Source organism: Primulina eburnea, chromosome 12, assembly GCF_022965805.1.
Source record: "Primulina eburnea isolate SZY01 chromosome 12, ASM2296580v1, whole genome shotgun sequence".
NCBI lineage: Eukaryota > Viridiplantae > Streptophyta > Magnoliopsida > Lamiales > Gesneriaceae > Primulina > Primulina eburnea.
In genome coordinates, this window is record NC_133112.1 from 35,834,222 (window position 1) to 35,858,699 (window position 24,478).

General features: G+C 32.2%; 2 protein-coding genes and 1 non-coding gene across 4 annotated transcripts; 1 reads left to right on the top strand and 2 right to left on the bottom strand.

Moving 5' to 3' along the window:
- The first annotated feature begins 3,125 nt into the window (after positions 1–3,125).
- On the top strand, positions 3,126–9,766 carry LOC140807433 (peroxisomal nicotinamide adenine dinucleotide carrier-like). Of its 2 annotated transcripts, none has more exons than XM_073164268.1 (11): positions 3,126–3,287; positions 3,405–3,482; positions 3,609–3,683; positions 5,282–5,408; positions 6,434–6,492; positions 7,073–7,174; positions 7,552–7,620; positions 7,690–7,785; positions 7,893–7,961; positions 8,214–8,268; positions 9,149–9,766. In XM_073164268.1, exons 1-11 carry the CDS (start codon positions 3,207–3,209, stop codon positions 9,340–9,342), a joined length of 1,005 nt encoding a protein of 334 aa, XP_073020369.1. In that variant the 5' UTR covers positions 3,126–3,206; the 3' UTR covers positions 9,343–9,766. The 2 variants fall into 2 exon arrangements, with proteins under 2 accessions (XP_073020369.1, XP_073020368.1); XM_073164267.1 differs by having other exon boundaries at positions 3,127–3,287; positions 5,282–5,413; positions 6,439–6,492.
- Positions 9,767–11,787: 2,021 nt separating this feature from the next.
- On the bottom strand, positions 11,788–14,555 carry LOC140808189 (signal peptidase complex subunit 2-like). Its single transcript, XM_073165248.1, has 5 exons — positions 14,414–14,555; positions 14,150–14,301; positions 13,696–13,777; positions 12,244–12,386; positions 11,788–12,126 (listed from the first exon to the last, which is right to left on the bottom strand). Exons 1-5 carry the CDS (start codon positions 14,495–14,497, stop codon positions 12,030–12,032), a joined length of 558 nt encoding a protein of 185 aa, XP_073021349.1. The 5' UTR covers positions 14,498–14,555; the 3' UTR covers positions 11,788–12,029.
- On the bottom strand, positions 12,924–13,046 carry LOC140808562 (small nucleolar RNA snoR74). The gene has a single exon (XR_012112979.1). It is a non-coding gene; the product is annotated as a small nucleolar RNA snoR74 (small nucleolar RNA).
- Positions 14,556–24,478: the final 9,923 nt, after the last annotated feature.

Genomic DNA, 24,478 nt, shown 5'->3' on the forward strand with positions numbered 1-24,478 from the left:
TAGCAGTGGATAAGCCCTGAACCTGTACTGGCAATGGTGTTTTTTTTGTGGGATTCTTTGAGATTATGGTTTCTATGATTGTAAGTGCATTGGAGTGTTTTTTTAATACTTTTGAGTCTTCTACCCATTAAATTATTCAAATCTTTGCAGCTTCAAATCTACATATTTGCGGTCTCAAGTGCTTTAATATCAATTCTTTGATAAATCTAAAATTTGTAGGTCATTGGTTTACTATCCTGTCTTGAAACAGGTCCAAAGGAATTGACACAAATCTTTTACAGTCTTCAGAGATGGAGGGTTTGTCTCAACTCCTTCATATATCTGGAATTTGAATACTTTCCTTGAAGTTCACAATGTGTTATTCTGATTGGTTCCTCATTTTGTTTAGGCCATTTTTGAGAGATTTGATAGGGACAGGAGTGGAAGGATTGAGTCGAATGAATTGAGGGATGCACTTGGCGGTGTTGCCCAAGGTTCTGGAGTTATTGGTTTCACAATTTGACAAAAGTGGTGGATAAAACAAGGCAATTGAATATGACGATTTCATCGATCGAGTACGACTTACATTCTACTACCAAGAGAATAATAATAAAGCTTAGTCGCATGCTAAGTTACATTCTGCACTATGTGGTGAATGTGCAGGTGCATCAACTGATCTGCTCTCCAAAAAAACCTTAATTCTCCAGATTTGGATCGAATCGTTCCCAAGCGTGATGCTGCTATAAATTCGCAATGGTTCACAAAAACTTCCTAAGGAGGAGAGAGCTAGCTTGTGCAGTTCTTGTGCAACAGAGTTGGTGGAAGCTATTGGATTTTGAATAGATGAAACATAGTTCTGTATTAAACACTCTGATATTGATGTAAGTACATCTATGTTTGACATGAATGCCAAGTGTGACAATTTGCATGATGCCAAAGGAGCTGTTCAAACCAGAATTTGTAATCTCATAACAACGGATTATAGGATAAGCTATAGATAATAGTCGATTTGAAGAGTCGCAGTCGTTTCAAATGTTTGCGATCTGGTCTTGGTTTCGATGAAATAGAATTCTCAAGTGCCTTTGGTGCTGACAGCCTTTGCAGCAACCAGAGGAGGATCCAAAGGAAGTTCAACTATCTGGATTTTTCATCAAAGTTAATGTTTGTGTTGAAAATGCTATGCTGGATATGTATGGCGCCCGCGGTTTGTTTTTTCATGGAAGAAATATTAGGAATATAGGATGTACCGGAGGGCGGAGACGTCATCATAATAAAACTTTTTTTTAATCGATATATAATTTATATATCAGTCCCATCATCACGTTTTGATATTTTTGGTAAAAATGATAACTAATACTTTGTAACAATAGAAATATATATTTGAATTATTTTAATTTTAAATCACCTGTATTACTTTATGAAGAAATACTTTTAATAAATCTTAACTATTTATACAACTATTATTCCGAAAATCATGTACGAGATTAATTGATCCACAACCCTTGTCAAATTTCAAGATTGTCCAAAGCTCTTCATGAAAAAAAAATCTATCAATTCTTGGGTTAGCCGATCTTGAGCACACTTACCTTGAGAATACATACCGACAAAAGTACTGGTACTCAAGATTTGAAAACATGAAGAGTTGATAGATAATCTTTTGGGAGATTTTCTTAAATAGCCTTCACCAAATTACTATAATCAATTTTAGCTTTGAATTAAGTTAATTTATCAAATAATCTTTTGTTATATCAAATTACAAAGATATCATTTAAACCTTTCTCACTGTCAATTTCTATGTCAATATCTTTTCTTTTCTCATCAATTCCTGCGTCAAGAGCTTGAAAGCACATCTATTCAAGTTATTCAGACATGTATGAATTTATTTTTTGTCCACCTAATTTTTTTACACAAATAATAATTAATTTTTTGTTTATAATAATATATATGAATAGATATATGACAAAACATTTTTGTTCTGTCAAATTGTTGATATACTGACTCAAATAAAATTTTCTAATTTTGATTTTAATTTTTTTAAAAAATTTGGCTTGATTATTATCATTATTTTTCCATAATTTTAAGTCTTTTTAATTAAGAATATTTTTAAGGTGAAATAAGTAGATGCTTTGCAAATTATTGCAAATGAAGTTTGTGTGAATTTTTTGAAATATATGTGAATTCTTTTATTTATATGTATTAATGAGTGAAAGATTCGTGATATGTATTTATAAAATAAGTATATTTTATGATTGTTGAAACAATTCTTTTGCCGAATCCTTGAAAACCATACAAAGTTCTCACATAAACCCGAATTCAAGGATCTAATTATTGGAAATTGATGGAATGTCACAAGATTATGGTGGACTTGAACCGTCTTCGATAGATACTCCTATGTTGAGTTAAATATTCTTAAGAGTTATCAAAAATTGAATGACGCAAGTTTAAAAGGCAAAAACTTGTGTGAGACGATCTCACGGGTCATATTTGTGAGACGGATCTCTTATTTGGGTCATCCATGAAAAAATATTACTTTTTATGCTAAAAGTATTACTTTTTATTGTGAATATGAGTAAGGTTGGCCCGTCTCACAGATTAAGATCCGTGAGACGGTCTCACATGAGACCTACTCAGTTTAAAAATACAAAAAGATTGAACAGAGATTGAACAATGCTTGTAATGTAACTTACTTGAAATAATGAAAAAAATATAAAGCAATGGAGGAGAAGAGGAATGAGGTCCCTGGCATGAATCTGCCTATTTTTTTTATGATAACTAGGCAGTAAAGAATGGGAACAAATAATTTAGAATAAAAAAGTAATATGAGATATTTCAGTTATATAAGACTTAATGTAAAATATTTAGTAAAGTAAATTATTTTTAAAACTATAACTTTGAAAATAACAATATTTGAATTAAAATATATTTTAAAACTAAATTAAACAAAGTTAATTTGGAAAAATATATTAGAATTTACTCCGAAGCTTCGTAGCTAATTAGAACTAATTAATATAATCACGTGGCCAACGACTAAAATAATTGTCAACGTGGTTATTGTAAGAATAAGGATAACACTGATTAACGCCGTTAGTTGTCAAATAGATGATGGGTATCACGGCGTTAAAATTCTTAATATTCCACACGGCATTGTCCGTCGGCCAACTCAGTATTTGGAGTCATTTCTCTTTCTTCCCCAAATTCTGAAACTAACCGGAAGTTTGAGAGAGATCATGTCGGAGGCTTTGATCAACGGCCTCGCAGGCGCAGGCGGTGGCATCATTGCTCAGCTCATTACTTATCCTCTCCAGACTGTGATTTTCTTAATTTTCGATCGTATTTGCTTTGATCCATGTTTTTTTCTCTGATCGTTGGTGATTTTTTTTTTTTGCTTCGGTAAGTCAAGTGTGTGATGATCTGTGTTGTGTTAGGTAAATACTCGGCAACAAACGGAGAGAGATCCGAAAAAGGAGAAAAATAGCGTTGGGACCGTAGCGCAGATGTATCAGGTGGTGTGTGTGTGTGTGTTTTTTTTTTTTTTTCTTTTTAGCTGAAAAATTTGCAATTTAAGTGATATTTTTTCTGCTTCCTTTCTCGCGCGTAATGCGTTTAGTTTGATGTGGATTATACTTTAGGTTGTTAAGCACGAAGGGTGGGGTCGGCTGTATGGAGGACTGGCTCCGTCGCTAGTCGGCACCGCTGCATCGCAGGTGAGCTTTCCTTTCCTTTTTTTTTTACAAGAACCTTTCCTTGGTTGTATTTTTATTTATTGCGAGGCTTTGTTGATTGTTCAACTAACTAGTTTAATTAAGTTTGAGTCAGAGTTTCAGTATTAAACACGACTAGTTTAATTCAAAGACTCGAATTTGGATCCGTTGTTGGTACATGTCTCATAGTTACGCCAAGGGCAAACTTTTAACTGTAGTGAAATTTCGTGATGAAATGTCTTTTGCTCGGATAAGTTATAACCGGAATGAGATTTATTTTGATGCTGAAGGTGATGTGATCTGAGGCGCAATACATGCTGTTTAATAGCAGAAGGAGCACGTGGTCCCTATATTGAAAAGTGTGCCAATAAAGACTATGTTACATATCATCTGCATCTACTTATTATTTGGTGTCACAAGTCATGTTCCTTGTTAATGATTTAGAATAGAAAGATGGGATAGTATTCTAAACTCGTATTAAGAAGTTATGGAGGGGTGATGAGGATTATATGCTATACCAACAGAAGCATTTCTTGAGTAGTGTGCAATGTAGGAGGCATGTGGCCCACGGTAATCCTAATTTTTAATAAATTAGTATTCTTGAAATAAAGTCTTTGGACATGCCATATATCACACGTGATGAGACCATTTGTACTATATATTATTAAACGCATGATGAGACCATATATTGCTCAGAGGTCACAGAGCAATATCTAAACTAGGCACGCTGATGCTCGCTGATAACATTCAACTGAAATTTACTGGATCTTGTCTTTATTGGAAAATAGGAAGAAATGTAATTAGTGACTCCTTATTATCAACTTGAATCTCTCACAAATATGTAAGGATGAGCAGACAACATTCAGGTGGCTGCAACCAGTCACAAGAGCGCCGGAATTTTTTGGTTAACACATCGCAGTTATCTTAAATAAATCGTGTGAAATGTGAGCTCATTTTTCCTTATGTGCCTATTGTTTGGAACAGTCTTCATTTTCGAACTTAAGTTGAATTTAAAAGCAAACCCTAGCTACTAACACTAACAATTATCAATAACTAGATCATCTTCAAATTAATTATTATTTAATTGCATTCTCTTTTTGGTTTTATCTAAGTAGCATCTATCTGTGATAAGCTTTGCTTTCTAGCTAATAGTTATTCAGCAACCATTTGGAATCCACATATCTATCTATTATCGTCCATTTTTTCTCTCTTCAACAAACTCACTGGTTTTGACAACCTTCTCTTTTTAACACTGACATCGTTAACTTCCACAGTTCCACTTAAGAAAACTCAAATCCGACATTATTCATGGAAGGTGGATCTACTATGTAGAAAAGAAAAGATCATGTAAACCATATAGTGGCATTCATACCCACAGCCTTATTTTGAAATCTAGTACAGTACTCCACCAAGCCCTGGATCATACTGAATCTGTGACTAAGAAGTGAAAGTGAAAATTTGCCCGAAATGCAAAGAAACATTAATTATCTAATTACTCTGTTATCCTATTATGACTCTTATCTAAATTTCCTTAAAGCTATTTACATCCTAAGCGGTCCAAATGTCTAATTTCTTATATAGTTGCACCTTTTATGGTACAGGGTGTTTACTATTATTTCTATCAAATATTCAGGAACAAGGCAGAAGCCACTGCACTCGAACGTAAGAGGAAAGGTGCTGGTGATGGATCAGTTGGAATGCTCTCCTCACTTATGGTGGCTGCTCTATCAGGGTAAACACTTATCCAAGGAATCCTTCTGATACATTTGATCCTAATAAAGCACTGTATTTTTACATGTTTTTGTAGTCATTTAGTTACTCAACGTAGCATTGACTTCATAATGACTACCTCTGTACTTTTTCTTGGGGCAGGAGTTGTAATTTTAATTTTCTGTTCCACATTAGAACACCATTTCTTTAAATTTTGTACCAATTGAGTGTGGGGATAGGGTCAAGCTCATTTAAGACCAAGCTTGTCAATCCTTGAACCATGTTACTTCAATTTCTCCATCCAGTTATATAATCTATGTAGATAAATTTTTGGTGGGTTAGCCATCACTTGTTTTTTTTCCTTATGAATAGAAACTTGAACCTATTTTCTTTGGCAGAATTGTGAGATGCATTAATATTTCATGTTTTAGAATTTACATCTTATTTCTTTGGAGAATTATATATTGCTCCCACATATATAAGCAATCTTTAAAATTTTTTTTTAAAACTTGATTGTAATATTACAAACAATGAGGAATTCACTGGCAAGTATGGCACAATTGCAATTCAAAAGATTTTGTCAAGTGTCTTCTTGTGAGTTATGATAAAGTGGTTTTATTTTCGTCAATGTATAAGAGCATGCTCGGTAGTGTTTCAATCTATAATGATTGGCATTATATTTACTTATATATCCATTATGTTCCTTGCCATCACTCTGTTATTCATTTGGAAGAATCAATTGAATGTATGACATGCTTCTGGACCAACTATGTAACAAAAATATTGATCTCTCTTGCTGCTTGGACATGCAAGGACATTTAACATAACTTTTTTTAAAAATTAGCAATAGTAGGAAAATGTGAAAATCTTGTTCTTTAATTCTTTACCATATACAAGTGTTCTATAGATGATACTGTCTTCTTTGTATGTATAAATGCAATTAGATGAAACTCATCTTTCAGTTTTTTCCTCTTTAGTGTATTCTCTAGTTAGGTCTTATTTGAATATCCCAATTAATGGTATTCACACCTTGTCCTTTACTCCAGGATGTGTAAATGTGCTGCTTACAAATCCTATTTGGGTGGTTGTGACCCGCATGCAGGTAAAGATCTGGGTGAATAATGTTTTACTTCATATTTTTTATTTACAACTGGTGGTTAAAATGGTTCTAAGTATATATCTATATAGTCAGTCTGGAGTCTGGCTGCTGCTGATTGGAAGCTTCCATCAGCATTCTGCTGGTTGGGTGCTTCTGTTTCTTTTACTTTTTTGTTGATGACACAAATGCTTATGATCTTCTTCACATTGCACAGTCGATTAAAACTATCATTCGATACTCAGCTCCGATAATGTACTTTCTGTTAATTTCATCCTATCATGGTTCCAAATGGATCCTGGAGCTGGTGATGGTGCAACCTCAGAAACTTTGGTCATGAATATTTGAAAAATATTGTTTGTACACCTTTTACATTTTGAATTGTTTTATCTTGGTCATGATGGCCTATAGGAATTTCAATTGAAAATATAGGCTTCTGTATATTTGATACTTGCACCACAAAGCAACTACCAGACACCAGAGGAGGATTATATATCTTAAAGATATAAAACAAGATATCGAGATGATGAGAAGAAGCTACCAGAAAATATGTGCTTCCCTAATTTATTTGTTGTATATCTTGCAGACTCATATGAAGAAAAGTCAACCAAATCAGAGGGAATCTTTCTCTTCTGAGGAACTGACTCTTGATGCAGTAGAACTTCCTTCTTTCGGAACTAGTCACGCGGTATGAGTAAAGCTGCAGGTTATTTGCGGTAACGCTAGAAGTGCAAGTAGAGTTGAATATAGCATTTTACCCAAGGAGCCAACTTTTTATGTTAACCAAGACTAATCATCCCTAGCCATACCTTTTTCTCCTACTTGACAATGGTATTCCATCGTACTATACTGCTTCTTGGTCTCTAGAAATGTCTATTCTCTTTCAAATATAAAACTGGTTCAAGATATAGTAGGCCAAAAATTTTAGATCAGCGGATAAAGACATGTTTGGTATGGGTTGCATTAGTGTTTGAAGTTAGTTGAACTATACTCTGAATCCCATCACTTGCATTTCTCTACTCATGACTCTTATGTTCTTTTTTTAATTGGTGTTTTAATTTACAGATTCAAGAACTCTATGGTGAGGCTGGAGTTTTGGGATTTTGGAAAGGTGTTTTTCCCACATTGATTATGGTACGTGCAATGTAACTTAACATAGTGCTGGTGAGGTTAATATTGATAAACTGCTTCTGTTTCTCACAGGTGAGCAATCCTTCTTTACAATTTATGCTGTATGAGACCTTATTGAAGAGGCTGAAGAAGCGACGAAAGAATAACAGTGAAGTGACTGCTTTGGAGGTAGTTTTTTAGACAGCTTCTGAATTTTTTCTGATAACATGGTATTCCATAATGTTACAGTTACCTTGTTCTGCCATTTTCCTACTAACATTATCGTGTCCGGGTAGGTATTTTTGCTTGGAGCTTTAGCAAAACTTGGAGCTACGGTCGTGACATATCCTCTTCTGGTTGTTAAGGTATTTCTGTTGATTATCTTATCTCATTCTTAGTTATCTGCCGAAGTCCTTTCTTGAGATGGACTGATTATCAAATATTTCTCTAATTATGACTATTTGTTGTGTTTCTGAGCTGACCGCGCATCATAGAAATATGACATGAATAATCAATCTCCGATGAAAAAGTTACTCATGTGGTTTAAGTTTAAACTTTTCTATAAGTTAGATGTTTTCTATAATTTTATGATGGAATGTAAAATTGCTTTATTGCAGTCAAGACTTCAAGCAAAACAATCAACCAGTGGAGATAAAAGGCGTCAATACAGAGGTTTGTTTGTATGAGCGGCTTAATTTGCATTTCTCATAGTCACCTTGTATTTACTGCTGACCCATCTATGATAAACTATGAACTTGTACCTACTTGGAAGTGCATAAGCACTTAGAATGTTTGGATATACGTGCTGTGAACCATCATCAATGGATGTCATAATGATTTGTTAGAATTCTAATTTAGTTATGATGTGTCAGAGAGTTTGCGCTATTTTTTCTATCATGTTTATCTTCACGTAATTTTTAATTTGGGAGAAGTCATATTTGGCCTACAATTAAGAATTGTTGAAAGTGCTAATTGCTGTCACTAGGTATCTTGCTCCTAGAACAAAGGCAAAATGGTCTCACTGCACAATTATGTGACATGAAAGTCTTCATTCCCTTGCTATTCTAATATTCCATCTTATCCACTTGTAATTTTTAATCTGTTTGAAGTAGTGATGGTTAACCTCAAAATTTGGGGGGTAATTGCTGGCAGTTTATTTTATGTAGTAGCCTGAGGAATTGAACCACTTAATTCCATGTGATGTCTTTCTTATAGTTCTGTACACATCATAATCGAATAAACTGACAAACCTACAACACAAGTTACACAACTGATCACAATTTTGTGAGATGATCATTGCCACACTTTGGGTGTAACTTAAAGAGATGCAATTTGGTATTATTCACTCTTGGACCATTTGCTCGGGCTTAAAAATTTCATTCTGGCAGTTTGATAAGTTATTTAGCTTCTTACTTTTACATCTAGCTGTAAAGAACGTGAAATATCAAAGATCCTGTTTTTTTTGCTTTCAATTAAATATATCTAAGCTTGAATTAGAGCAAATTATTAGCTTAGTTATATAGATCTGGAAGCTGCTTTTACCACCTTGCAGGTACCTTGGATGCGATTCTGAAGATGATCCGTTATGAAGGTTTTTATGGTTTTTACAAGGGTATGGGCACGAAAATCGTACAGAGCGTTCTAGCAGCTGCTGTTCTTTTCATGGTTAAGGAAGAACTCGTAAGAGGTAGCAGATGGTTGTTAACGAAGGCAGCCGCTGATTCTGTGAAATCAAAGCCACTATAACATGCTTCTACAAGCATTGGTGAAGTTACTCCTAGCAGCCTCATTGAACGTGATTCGTCCGTTGACCTCGTAAAGTGTCAGCAGGACACCATCTAGAATCGAAAATAATAGGAATCTTTTTCTTCCGACAGGTTTATTGCATAGCCTGTTGTATGTCATTGGATAGTTCATGTGCTAGACTTGGTCTGATTAGCAATGATATTTGATTATCTATGGACAACATCGAGAATCGGTGGGCTCTGTAGAAAACTGGAAATTCATTATCCAAATGTTGTACTCCAATTCATGCATAAATGCATGTATAATCACTATGGTTTCAAATTTAGTAAACTGAGTGATACCTTGTGCTTAAACTTGTATCTCTTTGATGGAAAATGCATATGCTTGTCTTTGTGGGAATATAATTGGAGATCTATGATGATTACTCGTAGTTTATCTAACACTAAATCTCAAATTTTGGATGAGTTTGATATTCAATTGTAACAATTCTCTTCTTCAAAATCGAGATCTATTGTCTGTTATTTTTGGATGCATTTTTTTTTATCTATTATCTCTCTTATTTATACTGTATTATCAAGTATTAACCGTAATTAATTTTGGCATTTTTAAACTTTTTTCATTTAATAAAAGTTATTATAAAAATCTCGTTTATATATTTGTAATCTATCTATAATTCCTTTGATCTTAGTGTAGGTCTCTTATGAGATGGTCTCACGAATCTTTATCTGTGAGACGAGTCAACCCTATCGATATTCACAATAAAAAGTAATACTCTTAGCATAAAAAGTAATACTTTTTAATGGATGACCCAAATAAGATATACGTCTCACAAAATATGACTCATGGAACCACATCACACAAGTTTTTGCGTTGATCTTATATTCTTTCTTATCAAAACTCATAAAATCGTTAAAATAAAATGTTTCTATATGTTATAATAAATTTTGAATCAAAATTTATTATTTTTTACTATGGGAGAGGGGAATTGTGGGTTTAGAACCCGTGGCCTCTCCCATATTTAGGAGAATTGATGCCCACTTGACTAAGGGTCCGCTTGGTTCGTAGGATGTGATAGTTGAATGATTAATAATTTGATTGATAAGTGTTTGATATGATAAGATATTTAATTTCAGAGTTATGTAATATCACGTGTGGTGTGAAATTAATAGTATTGATAAAGTCATGATAAGTGTGCTAAAGACCAAAATACCCTTGATGTTACTATTTATTTTATTTTGTTATATCGTTTTTAGTCCCCCAACCTACGGCTTGTTCTCTCAAAAATCAGACCCCAATTGGAAACCCTCTTCCTTTCGGTCGTACGTGAAGATTTTAAAGATGAGTTCAGAACCGTCAAAGATGTGAACCGAAAGGCAACAGAAAGCTAGAGCACCTCCTTGTGAGTTCAAATTTTCTCTCTTGCAGGTGAGATTTGAACTTAATTTCACCAACGTCGTTCGATCCGTTGTTATAAAGCAACATTTACGGCGCAAGAAAGAAAGCCAACCAAGTAACGTATTTCAGCCCCTTAAATAGTTGCACAACAGCCCAAGAAAGAAAGCCAACCAATTTCTACTGCAATGTAAGACGACCTCCAATTTTGTGGTTTCTTGTAAAAAAAAAAAAAATCTTCGCACAGCAAAAGAAACACACCGAACAACCGACTATTGTAAAAAAAAATCAGTTTATACAATAGATATGCAGATGAAAGCGTTAACAAAGAAAAATAAATTTTTCATACATCTACGGCGCAAGGCATTATGCAAGAGTTTTGACATCGGTAATTACGCATAGCTTCGCAGCAGAATTGTATCAAATTTTACCTTCAAGAAACCTTCGGATTACTTCATATCTGTGCTGGAAATGGGGATTTGGTTGTTCCATCTCGATTTCGAAAATCTTCAGCACAGGACAAAGGCAACACTGTACGTAAGAATTTCGGACATTGATGTAGAGAAGACCACTTGCAAGTTGGATAATTATTACAAGCAGGGGTATTTTGGTGATAATAAATTTTGGGGTACCCGGATTATTTCTATCATTCTACGATTCATGGATTTAGTTTCCCACGGCAACAGTACAATTGTCAAACATCTAATCAATCTCATATCCGTAAAATTATAGCAAACAAAGTGTTACTAATCAATCCAACATTTGTCCTACATACCAAACTGGCCCTAAGGGTCAATGACAAATCCTTGATTTAATTTGAAGTGAATGAATACATTGAGTTTGAAATAAAAATAGCTCAAATCCAACCATCCAAAATTCCAAATGCATCGAATTAGCTCGAGTCCACTTATCCAAATGCACCATCACACGTCCGACTCAAATTCTTCATTGTAATTATCATGTTCCATTCCATCATCGATTACGTCTAATTAAATCGAAGGCAAATTTCCGAGATCAAACAACGCTTAAATACGCAGTACCAGCACAAAAAGTGTTGTTTGGATACGTACGTATGTTGTGAATTACATTAAAGTGGTCATCAACGTTTAAGCATGAGCTACTAAAAAGCTTTTTTCCAAACAGAAAATTACTGATAATTTTCTTTTTCAATGTTAGATAATAATACCCATTTAAGGGAGAAACACAAGTCAAGTGCTGTAATCCATGTTGGGAAACTTCAAGAGGCCTTTTTTGTCCAAAAAACGATCCACCAAATTACATCATAAGCAATAGATCTATTTGCTCTTTTTAGCTTCTTTTGCATATTCATTTATTAGTCCTTCGACGTCCTTCCAGAATAAGCCCTCCACCAGAACTCCATCCTTGGTAAACCTACAAGTATACATAGAAAAACATTAATACAAGTAGGATGCAAAAGATTGCTTTTTTTTTAAAAAAAAATTAACCTTCGTAATTTCGATATGTGCCTAGGTGGAATCAATAGCTTACCACTGAGTGACAGTTTTAGTAAATTCAACTGGAGGCTTTGCCGATATTGACTGGGGATCAGCACTCCCTATGATAAGGGTATACATATCTGAGAATCTTGGCAGTTTTGACGTGACAACCAATCCTGTAGTGATGAATGACCCCTGTAGAACAAATTGCACAGATTGTTCAGCTTGCACACATGATTTAAGATATTCAATGCAGGCAAACTCCATTGCTAATCTAAGCGGTAATAACTTGGGTAATATCAGTGCTAAAATAAATCACCGTAGGCAGAAATTCTGTCCTTGCATAAGAGATTGGCCATACAACAGGAAAATAAGGGGAATGAAACAGTCTTTACTATGTAACACTACATAGCATCACAACATCACTAAACATCTGGTACTTAACTCGAAGGGTCAACTACCAGTAAAGTTCTGATTCTATGAGAAACTTGTAAAATGGGTAAGAAGCTTTAATTATGACATTTTTTCATCAGGTTCAATCGATCTAGTCTGGTCATTCATACTCACCTACCATTGCAGACATAGAATCTGGAAAACTAATCTGGATTATCCAAATTTAAGAAACACATGACAGCTCTCTCATGTTCTCCAACAGCACAAAGTAAAAGGAAGGTGACTGTGTTAGTCCTGGTGTAACGGCCTAACAACCACTGTAATTAAATTGACTCAATCTAATGTACCATCATTTGCAGAACCTTTTGTCACAGAAAAGCAAGAGGCTCATAGAATGATGCCGATATGTTCCTGGTGTTCACGAGAGGCTTGTTCACTTGGGTAACAAGCTTCTGGCCTTTATTTCATCAGGTTCAATTACAAAAATGAAATTCAACGTCACTTCCCTAGACTAGAAGATAGTGCAAACAATGTCATTACGCTCCCAAGACAACCAGATGCTATATATCCCTAGACTTCACAACAAATATTTGAGCCTCTGCAATTTTTACCCTCAAACATGCTACATCACACTTCTTTCAATTGATCCACAGTGTCATTGTAAATAATTCCTCCTCATTTTCACCACAAGATGCTTTAAAGCAAAGCCAATCCAAACAATCGATACTGAAAAACTAAAAATGGAAAAACACTAGCATTGATTCTAAGAGAGAAAAAAAAAGAAAGTGTCCTAAAAGGCTAAATTTGATCTAATGCCTATAAGAGTATTGCATTTGCTGTCACCAGAGAATAATTAAATAAACATGGTAATATAATAAAGTCCATTCGAAAACATGGAGGCTAAAAAAACGAGAAGAAGTCGTTTATGTACGACATATCAACATACAAGCAATCGAATAATCCAGAACACAACTAAAATAGATAGGATCTAGTAGGTTTTCAGATATATGTGCATACCTCCATTCCAATCTGCTGAAACATAATTTAAGCCACAACTTAAAGATATGCAATCAAGTGTCAATTCAACAAAGAGAGGTCCGATATAACTTACATTTGGAGGATAGGTGAATAGGATTGCATTCTTTTCCTTCAGATACATTATCAATTGTAATATCCCATTGAATACAATATACTTGCCAGTGTCAAAGATTTAACAAGCAATGTTTTTGAGACCACAAAACTTCAAAAGCTTAAGTGCTCACCACATTCATACGTTCCAATCAATCAAAGGGCATCTTCATTCCCAAATACCCAAAACCGCCCAAAAAGTTCATATTTGTTCTAAAAACAATTAAACAGAAAAAAACATGCAATAATCCTAGCACTTGTCAGTGCAGCTTTTGAAAACTCAAAATCCAAAATTCTCGTCAAAATTCAAGTTTGATAACCGTAGATTTTTGTAGGACGAGAATCATCATAAAATAGTTGAGCCAATTCACGAGTCCACTCCTCAATTGCATTCAAAATTCAAATTCCAAAGAGAATCACACAACGAAAAAGGATATAATACAATGCAACCGATGAGGAAATTCCTGTTCTCAGGGAACTTTTTATTGTAGAACTGAGCAAAAAGAGCTACGGCGATGATGACCATCCCAATCAGCAACCTAATATTACTCATCCTCACATCCTCCGGATACCCTTTGCTCGTCACAATCTACAACCCCGAAATCCACAGATCAGAACCAAAAAAATCCCAAAAAAAGAACGCAAAATGCAAAAGAAAGTATTCATGAAATGCGTGCTTCTGCGAGTGAGCGGTAGTTAACCTCGTTCACAGACTCGTCGAGAATGTGTTTGATTGAGTTATGGTCCAAAAGATTGGCTTTCTTAGGGTTTTTGGTGGAAGCCATTTCGCCCTTCTCCAATTTCCCGGATTTTAGAAACTGCTTATGTTCCGACAGAACAGAAGAAACTTGACCAAAGAAGACTTGGATGGTAGACAAGTTCTCGTGGGCTTCGATGACAAGTGGGCTTGGCTTGCGGCCCATATTGATTTGACATGTAATTAGATCATATTTTGCCAAAAATTTATTCGGCTGTTTGTTATTTTATCAGAAATTATAGTTGGAATTAATATTATACTTTAGAATCATTTTTTTCAAAAATTTTCACAATTTTCTTGGACAAATATTGCTGCCTACATAAAAATAATTTTTATAATTGAGTATAGTAGTTTAATAAATTTTTTGTTACTTTAATAAAATTATCAAATCCAACAATATTCATGTATTCTACTAAAGTTGCCTTGTAATTGAAATTTTTTACTGTGCATGCTTAATTTATTTATTTTTAATATAATTACTATTATTTAAAAAAAATTGAAAATTAAAACTGTCTGATTTAAAATAAGTTTGTTGATATTTTTCCCCGGTTCAGGCTTTTGAGGGAGTCCATGAATGTAGTACTACCGGGGTCGCGTTTCGTGGGGGGATGGTTGTGAGTGACGTATAAGTGTCGCACAGAATTTCAGAAAACTCAACTTTCATGTGTAAAATATGAAGGTTGTGTCATGTGTTTAAACCAGACCAGTGAATCGTAACATTGTCTTGTATGTGGTTCGTGACTCTCACAAATCACAATCGGCGTGCTTGCACAGTTGCACATAGCCTGGTTACGTTTTTCTCTACAACCTAAATAAAACATGAAAATTTACCATAAGATGGAGCATTTTATTATCTGGCTTCTAAAACTTTTTAGGTTCAACCTCAAGCTAGCTCGTATGTGATGGACTTGCGGTGAAATTATAGCGACGAATGGCTGATTCAACATGAGTAGGATACCAGATAGCAAATATTACCCCAAGAATAATTACAACTGGAACCCGAAAATCCATCATTTTGATCCATCTTCTTTTCCTAGATTGCCTCTATTTATCATAACCCTAATGTTTGACCTTTGAGACATCACAAAAGGAAGTAATCATGTGTTGATACTACGTCATTTTACTTAGTTAGGTGAGTGACAATAGCCAACCATGTACTCCCAAGTTTTCTTTCATGTTACATAAAGTCACGACTCAAAAAGACAGTTTTTGAAATTCCTAACGTTGTTTCAGATGACAATTCTTATGTTTCCACTACAATTTTTATTGCAAGAATAATAGAATATCAAAGGTAAGTGTCACATGTGTGTTGAATGGAGTGAATCATCGTACAGTTGTTTACGAATATTTACGCTTCCAGAAGATATGAACAACACAAAAGTTAAGAAATAGCTTTCAACAATGGGAAAATCGATCGTGATAAAATTATTGTTGTCACACCTCATCCATCTACCAACACGATTTTCATTACATCAGTTTTTTTTATCTTGAGCCACAGGTTTCGTCGCTCGCCAAGAACGGGACTTGAGGGTTCCTCGGTAATCCTTCTGTCACGTCCCAGTTGCGACTACACCAATAAGCCCATATAATTAACTGTCTCGTATTTGCTCTCGTTTTACGAAAATAGTCAACTCAAATTGTTACAAGAATATATTGTAAGATTTAAAAAACATTTTAAATTTTTATCTTCAATCAAAGTGAGACAAGGGTATCATATCAATGTCACGTCCCCGCGCCGATCTTGAGTTTTACAACTCAAGTTCGACAGCCCTCGGAAATCAGAACGAACAGAATAATAATAATTATTGCATCCAACTTGAAACACGTTGCCAGATACAACTTTGACTATTGTTTTATACCTTCGAGTGCATTCTGATATACAACACTTCTGTTTTCGACTTTCGGAAATGCTTGTAAAAGGTGATGGCGATGGGTGATACAACTTAAGGTGATAAAACGTTGATCTCAAAAGGTGAAAAGCATACACATACTCCCTAAACAACATAGTGATGATTGCCAAAAAACTAAAAATATTGCGTGTGTCTCGATAACTGATTAACCAAAACACCAATGTGTAGACCGGGTTCGAATCCAAGCCTTAAAGAACAGAAAATCTGGAGGATCTTCCTTCGATAACCATTCGATTAGACGAGGAAAAAAAAACCATTCGATTAGAAAAACTAGTCACTTAATTTGTTTTTTGTCTATTGGTTATTTGCTGCAGGCTTATTAGGAGAGGCAAAAACTTGTGTGAGACAGTCTCACGAGTCGTATTTGTGAGACGAATATCATATTTGGGTCATCCATGAAAAAACATTATTTTTTATGCTAAGAGTATAACTTTTTAGGCAAAAACTTGTGTGAGACAGTCTCACGGGTCGTATTTGTGAGACGGATCTCTTATTTGGGTCACCCATGAAAAAATATTATTTTTTATGCTAAAAGTATTATTTTTTATTGTGAATATGGGTAGGGTTGACCCGTCTTACAGATTATGATCCGTGAGACGGTCTCACATGACACTCACTATATTTTTTATTGTGAATATGAGTAGGGTTGATTCGTCTCACAGATTAGGATCCGTGAGACGATACTAAAATATGTTTTTTAAATAATTTTATTAAATAAAAATTTAGTAGTACTTCTATGCAGTGTTTTTATAACCGGACCGTTAATCGAACCGATCAAGCCTTAAAAAATGGTTCAACCGGTTCCACCGATCGGTCGAACCGGATCAATAAAATTAATATTTTATTTATTTTATATAATAAATAAAATAATAAAATATTGATTATTTATGTTTTTATAGTTTTTATTTAATTTTTAAGATGAAAATTACAACAAATATCCAAATAAACACCATTTTTCCGGTTTTTCCGATTTTTCCGGGTTTTAACCGGTTTCCAGTTTCCGGTTTTTTCCGGTTTAACCGGGTTTTTTCGGTTAAACCGGTTTTCCGGTTTTTTCCTTATCTCCGGACCGGTCTGGAGGCCGGTTCGCGGTTGAACCGGTCCGCCCGGCCGGTCCGGTCCGGTTTTGAAAACAGTGCTTCTATGATTCACTCTATTTTTGATTTTTTTTTCTTACCGTCTTCCATATCATATTATTTCATTTTACATTTCATGATGATCCAACAATAATAATGTCTCGTGCAAATCATAAATGAAATAGTTGGAGATTTTTATTGCCACGAGTCTCTGTTATATATCTATGGCATGCTACTTCTGTCTATATCTCGTAGGATGATTTGGATATTTAAGTACAGTTTGGTACACAGGATAAGATAAGTAAGGGATATATAGTATAAGGATAAATATAATGATAAGATAATATGTTGAATGCTTGGTATGATTTTAACAAAAGTGATTAAATTGATATATTGAATTGTAATGACAAAATTAACTCTATCACAAAAACTTATATTTCATTGTTATCAAGATCTTGTAATTACATATCTCAATTCTTAAATTATATATATCTATATATTTATATATACACACACACATATATATACATATGTGTGTACATATATTTGTGTGTGTGTATCTATATATTTGTATATATGTATGTATTTAATAAACATTTAAAATTAACTTAAATGCATTTAAATTAGAGGTAATTAAGTCATTTGTAATGTCAATATCATGGGCTTTTTAAAAATGTACCAAACATAGGATAAGGGGAATTATTTATCAATCTCACACTTATCTCACGTAACAAACAATGTCTTATTTACTTAGTCAATTATTTGTTCTTAATATTTCTTGACTTGGAGTTCAGAAAGTGTGATCACAATCAGTCGTCGCGAGAAAATTTTTAAATCTCATGTTTGACGATTTTACTGATTTCATTTACACACCATCACGACCAAGCTAATTACACACACATAAATATGTATAAATGTGCAATTAAAATATGTTTATTTTAATCGCAATTAAAAATAGTTAACACCTGTAGACATAAACTAACCCGTCGACGTCAATCCACATTACATGAACTAAAGAAGCAATCTACGTTATCCGTCAACGTTAACTGAAAATCAATCGACATCGGTCTACATAAACTATATAAGAAATTTCGATTTATGATTTATAGATGTGTTAATAATAATCTAATTTAAAATTTTAAGTACTATTTGATAATTTCCAAATCAATATTTTGAAAATTGTGAAATCGTAAACACGTATTTGAATGTTGACATTTTGAAAATAATGAAAATAATAATCGTAATTTTCTTTTTGTTGACTTTATATCGTGAGAATGCAAGTTCTTCTCGGGATTTCAAATCTTTGTCCGAGAAAATGTGTTTTTACATAAATTAATGATTCGGGACCCTACTCTCTGTCTATACAGATAAATATCTCAAAAAGATCATATCGAGGCAATGAGACGGACAATTCAAACGTTTGTAGTGGTCTTCTTTTCTCTTTTTTCTTTTTCCAATTTTAAATAAAAATATATCAAAGTAAAATATATAATTACAAAATTATTTCCTTAAGCATATACATAATATAATGAATTTGAAATCTATGTATTCGAAAAAAAAATAGTAAATTTGATCATATTTAGTCAAAAATTGTTAGTTGTCTTACTTTGAAGAATCATCTTCTCTTGAATTAACTTTTGAGGTTGAGTTATGTCTAAATCTCAATCTTAATATTATATCAGATATCAGGTTCTATCTTATGTGTTAAATCGTCCCTAGTTGGGACACTTATTCTGCCTATAGTTGGGTCATAATTTGTAAACTTCACACTCCAGATATTCATTCGTGAGCGTAATGATGAGGTGTGTTAGTTGTCCAACATCGGTTGGACAAAATCTTTGGAAGTTGTATATATAGACTTGGACAATCCTGTCATCTTGAGTTAGTTTTTGAGATTGACAGTTCCAAGTCCCAAACTTAACAAAAATATATATTACTAGAATAACATTGACTTATTTTTCACTTCAAACCCTGGTTTAAAAAAAAATTTGTAATATGATATCGAATATTATTGATATATCCAACGGCGGAGGCACAACCATTTTCACCTGGGCTTTAGCCCTGGTGTTCCAAAAAAACATTAAAAAATTTATATATACTTTTTTTAATAATTTTGGATAAATTTGATATTAGTTCGGTTAGTTCAATTTAAAATATTAAAAGATTTTAGATTTTAAAATTCTAACCCGAGTATAATCGAATTCATAGCTCCGCCACTGCATATAACATCGACATAGGATCATATGATACAGATACGTTGATTATAATTTGGGAAAAAAACGAAAGTGCAACAAAAAGACAATAGATTACCAAAAGATCTACTTACAGTTTGAAATCCTCTTGTCCGAACGCGATCAAATGGAAAAATTTCGAAGTTTTAGGTACTGACAAAAGCATGCGAGCTCACCACATATTAACTTGCAGCGTTGAGGTAGGGACATATTTAATATCCTCCAATTATTTTCAAACCATAATTTATATTTATAATAATAAAATTTAAAATAATTTTTAATATTTAAGACCTACGAGACGGTGATAATTCGGTGATCGAGCGGCAATAAAAAAATGACAGCAAGAGTACATTTCTTTGTGCTAGCATTCTTGCTCATACACGAATTGATTGATTCCACGGCCTGCGCAGAGAAGAACTCCTCGCACGTTATCCCACGACGGCTGCTGGAAGTTTTTGAAGATTCCGGCGATAATGTTCACTGTTCCTCGCTGAAGACGGCGGAGAGATGTGGTGGTAGTGCTAGAAAGCGGCCAATTCCTCCTGGTCATCAAAAAAGATCTGGAGGTCGGAAACTTTTGCCTCCGCCACCAATGGTCAATAGAGGTCATCATTATAAGGTATTTCCACGGATCCCTCCACCGCCTCCATTGCATCTGCCATCGCGATCACCCTGTCATCCACCGCCGCCGCCGCCATGTTGAGTTTTTTTTTTTTTTTTTGGTATTTGAAGTATTTTGTTATTTATTTCTGCATTTGTCATCTTGGATAACTCTAGTTTGAGCCTTGATGTTTAATAATCATCATTATTGGTACGTTATGTTATATCATTGCTATTAATCTTTTTAAAAGTTTTTATATACATTTTTATTTTTACGACTAATAAATTAAAAAGAAAAAAAATTCAAATGAAATAGTTGATTGAGAAACAATTATTATAATATAGTTTTATTTTATGTAAAAATGTTTTTAAAATAATATTTTACATTAGAAATTTAATTTATGAACATATCTCGGTAGCAAGTATACAAATATACAATAATAATTATAATCGTATAATAGAAATACTAATGTTTTTATATATGTATATGTGTCAATAGAAATAATAATATATTTATACATTATCTTTTAGAATTTGTGGCAGATTACTCGTTCCTTATAATACCATTTTTCCTAATAATAATCATCATAATAATAAATAGTTATAGAGTGATTTGAAGACTACGAAAAAAAATAGACAAAAACTTATGTGAGACGGTCTCACAGGTCGTATTTGTGAGACAAATATCTTATTCGGTTTATCCATGAAAAAATATTATTTTTTATGCTAAGAATATTACTTTTTATTGTGAATATAGGTATGGTTGACCCGTCTCATAGATTAGGATCCGTGAGACGATCTCACATGAGACCTACTCATGTAAAGAAGTTTAATACCATTTTTTCTAATAATAATAATTAATAGCTAGCGTGATTTGCAGGCTACAAAATAGGTCTGAGACGAAAGTTTATCGCATCGAAAAGTAGCATAGCAGGTTCCTATGTCATTAAAATAATTATTTTTTTACCATGTACACGATAATTTTATTATAACTATTTGATATTAACTCAAAAAATTCTCCTCGTAAACATCTCCCCTAAACCTTTTTTTTATATTCGAAAATAATTTTTTATTGATATATATACTTGAGGGTTTTTTTTAAAATTAATGTAAAAAAAAAATTTAATTTCAAAAATAATGTAAAAAAAAATATATTTGCAAAACTACTGTAATCCGCGCTTACAAAGCACGGACGCTCCACGTGGACGAGCGTCCGCGCTTTGTAAGCGCGGACGCTCGCTTACGTGGACGAGCGTCCGTGCTTACAAAGCGCGGACGCTCGTCCACGTAGATATATTATTATTTAATAATATTTATTATTATTTTATTATTATTATTTAATATTATATTATTATTTATTATTATTTAATATTATTTATTATTATGTTGTGATCGTAACTTTATTATTATTATTATTTTTTATTATTTTAAATAATTAATTTAATTCGAATATATTATTATTATTATTTATTATTATAATTTTTAATTATTAATTAAATTCGAATAAAAAAATATAAATATTTATAATATATGTAATTATTAAATATTTTGTATTATTTGATTGGTTGATTGAAAAATTAGAGATATGAGAGGATTGAAATGAGAAAATTAATGAGATATGAGAGGATTGAAGGGAGAAAATTAAGGAGAATAAAAATAATAGTCTTCCACCAATACACCAATAAAAAGTTTAATTTTAGCATATAGTATCGATGAAACTTACGCTGTATTATAATATTTTCATTCTATTATTAAATTTACATTGTTTATTTTCTATTTAAACTATTATTATTAATTTAATTTCAATCGTAACATAAAACTCAAACGACGTGAACGTATATTTATAAATATATTATTATTATTATTATTATTATTATTATTATTGTTTGTAATAATTAATTTAATTCGAATGAAAAAATATATATAAATACTTATAATATATGTTAATTATTAAATATTTTGTATTATTTGGTTTGGTGATTGAAAAATTAGAGATATGAGATGATTGAAGAGAGAAAATTAAGGAGAATAAAAGTAGTAGTTTTTCATCAGTATACCAATAAGATGTTTAACTTTAGCATATATATATTATCGATAAAACTTATATTGAATTACAATATTTTCATTCTATTCGTAAATGTACATCGTTTATATTCTATTTAAGCTATTTATTAATTGAATTTCAATCACAACATTAAAATAAAATATTAATCACAACATAAAAATACAATATTAATATATTATACAAGTAATTATTAATGCTTGCTTGCTTCCAAACCGATTATATATAATTATATGTTTTACAATTAATTTTTTTTGATGAAATATGTGTTTATATAATTTTGAGAGAATTTGAAATAGGTCTTACTAAAATATCTTTTTCACCAATGATTTTATGTACGTTTTCTTGAAATAATAATTTAAAAATAAATATATTTTTCATTTCTCTCATATCTCTCATATTTTTAATCATCTCATATTTTTAAAATAGAACAATAAATATTTTTTCAATCCTCTCATATTTTAAAAATATTGATTTTATATACGTTTTCTTTCAATCCTCTCATATCTCTAATTTTTCAATTATCCAACCAAATAATACAAAATATTTAATAATTAACATATATTATAAATATTTATATTTTTCATTCGAAGAATAATAATAATAATAATAATAATAATAATAATATATTCGAATTAAATTAATTATTTAAAATAAATAATAATAATAATAATAATAATAATAATAAAGTACGTACGATCACAAAAATATAATAAATAATATTAAATAATAAATAATAATAACTTATAATATAAGATTAAATAATAATAATAAAATAATAATAAATATTATTAAATAATAATATATCTACGTGGACGAGCGTCCGCGCTACAAAGCGCGGACGCTCGTCCACGTAAGCGAGCGTCCGCGCTTACAAAGCGCGGACGCTCGTCCACGTGGAGCGTCCTCGTTTTGTAAGCGCGGATTACAGTAGTTTTGCAAATATATATTTTTTTACATTATTTTTGAAATTAAATTTTTTTTTTACATTAATTTTAAAAAAAACCCATATACTTGACTTGCCAAGCCCAATTTAATTGAGAGGTGACAAAATATTGACAATTTAATTTATTCGAAGATATAAGTTTATTTGTTAAATAAAATTTAAAATTCTCTATTCATATAATTTCTAGTGAAATATTCAAACTTGGGGACACTTTTAAGGGGGAAAAAATGACTTAACAAATAACTTTTGTACGTAAACATATATTGGCGTCTAATTACACAAAGAAATTACATTGTTTATATAATTTCTTTCAATTTGATATCATAGTTCTAAATAATTCGGATAATCAAAATCTGTCATTACATTTTATTTCAGTTATTATTTGGTATTGTGAATTTGTAAATGATTTGTTTACAAATTTGAATATATCAATGTGGGTTCTGAATTATACAGAGTAAATGGTTATTTTCTCTTCTTCTTTTTTTTTTTTTATATTTAATTGATAAGACAATCAATAATTACTATTGGAAATATGAAACATAATATATTGTTCAAAGCACGTTATGAATTGATTACTTTTCTTATTACAATGAAAATGGGAAGACCTAATTTTTGAAATATTTTTAAGTAAAATTTCAAAATATAACCTAACTTAATAAAGGAAAAAATTAGATAGATCGTTATTTTGATCATAGAAGACCGTTAAACTATGTTGTTGTATTTACAGTCATGTTTTTCTTTTTCTTTTTTTTTTTGTTTTTAGTCATCGATTAGCGAATCAAATAGCTCGTACAGCCATGTCTCTCCATCTATTTCTTTTATTTATGTTGTAATTGTATATGATTTAGTTTATTGAAATGAGTCTCATATGAGACCGTCTCACGGATCTTAATCTGTGAGACGGGTCAACCCTACCCATATTCACAATAAAAAGTAATACTCTTAGCATAAAAAGTAATATTTTTTCATGGATGATCCAAATAAGAGATCCGTCTCACAAATACGACCCGTGAGACCGTCTCATACAAGTTTTTGCCTATTGAAATTCTACTAGTTTGTTATATATACTAAAATTAGAACTTGGATTTAACTCAACTCAAAAGCTAGCTCAAGGGGGATGATTGTCCAAGACCATATATACAACTCTCATGTATTTTATTCAATCGATGTGAGACAACTAACAC

Bases quoted from the DNA above. Each gene is read 5' to 3' on its own strand.
- LOC140807433 (XM_073164268.1), top strand. From the start codon at position 3,207: ATGTCGGAGGCTTTGATCAACGGCCTCGCAGGCGCAGGCGGTGGCATC. The intron at 3,684-5,281 runs GTGAGCTTTCCT...TTTATGGTACAG, and splicing joins TCGGCACCGCTGCATCGCAG to GGTGTTTACTATTATTTCTA. The intron at 7,175-7,551 runs GTATGAGTAAAG...TTTAATTTACAG, and splicing joins CTTTCGGAACTAGTCACGCG to ATTCAAGAACTCTATGGTGA.
- LOC140808189 (XM_073165248.1), bottom strand. From the start codon at position 14,497: ATGGCTTCCACCAAAAACCCTAAGAAAGCCAATCTTTTGGACCATAAC. The intron at 14,302-14,413 runs GTTAACTACCGC...TCGGGGTTGTAG, and splicing joins TCGACGAGTCTGTGAACGAG to ATTGTGACGAGCAAAGGGTA. The intron at 12,127-12,243 runs GTAAGCTATTGA...GTATACTTGTAG, and splicing joins ACTAAAACTGTCACTCAGTG to GTTTACCAAGGATGGAGTTC.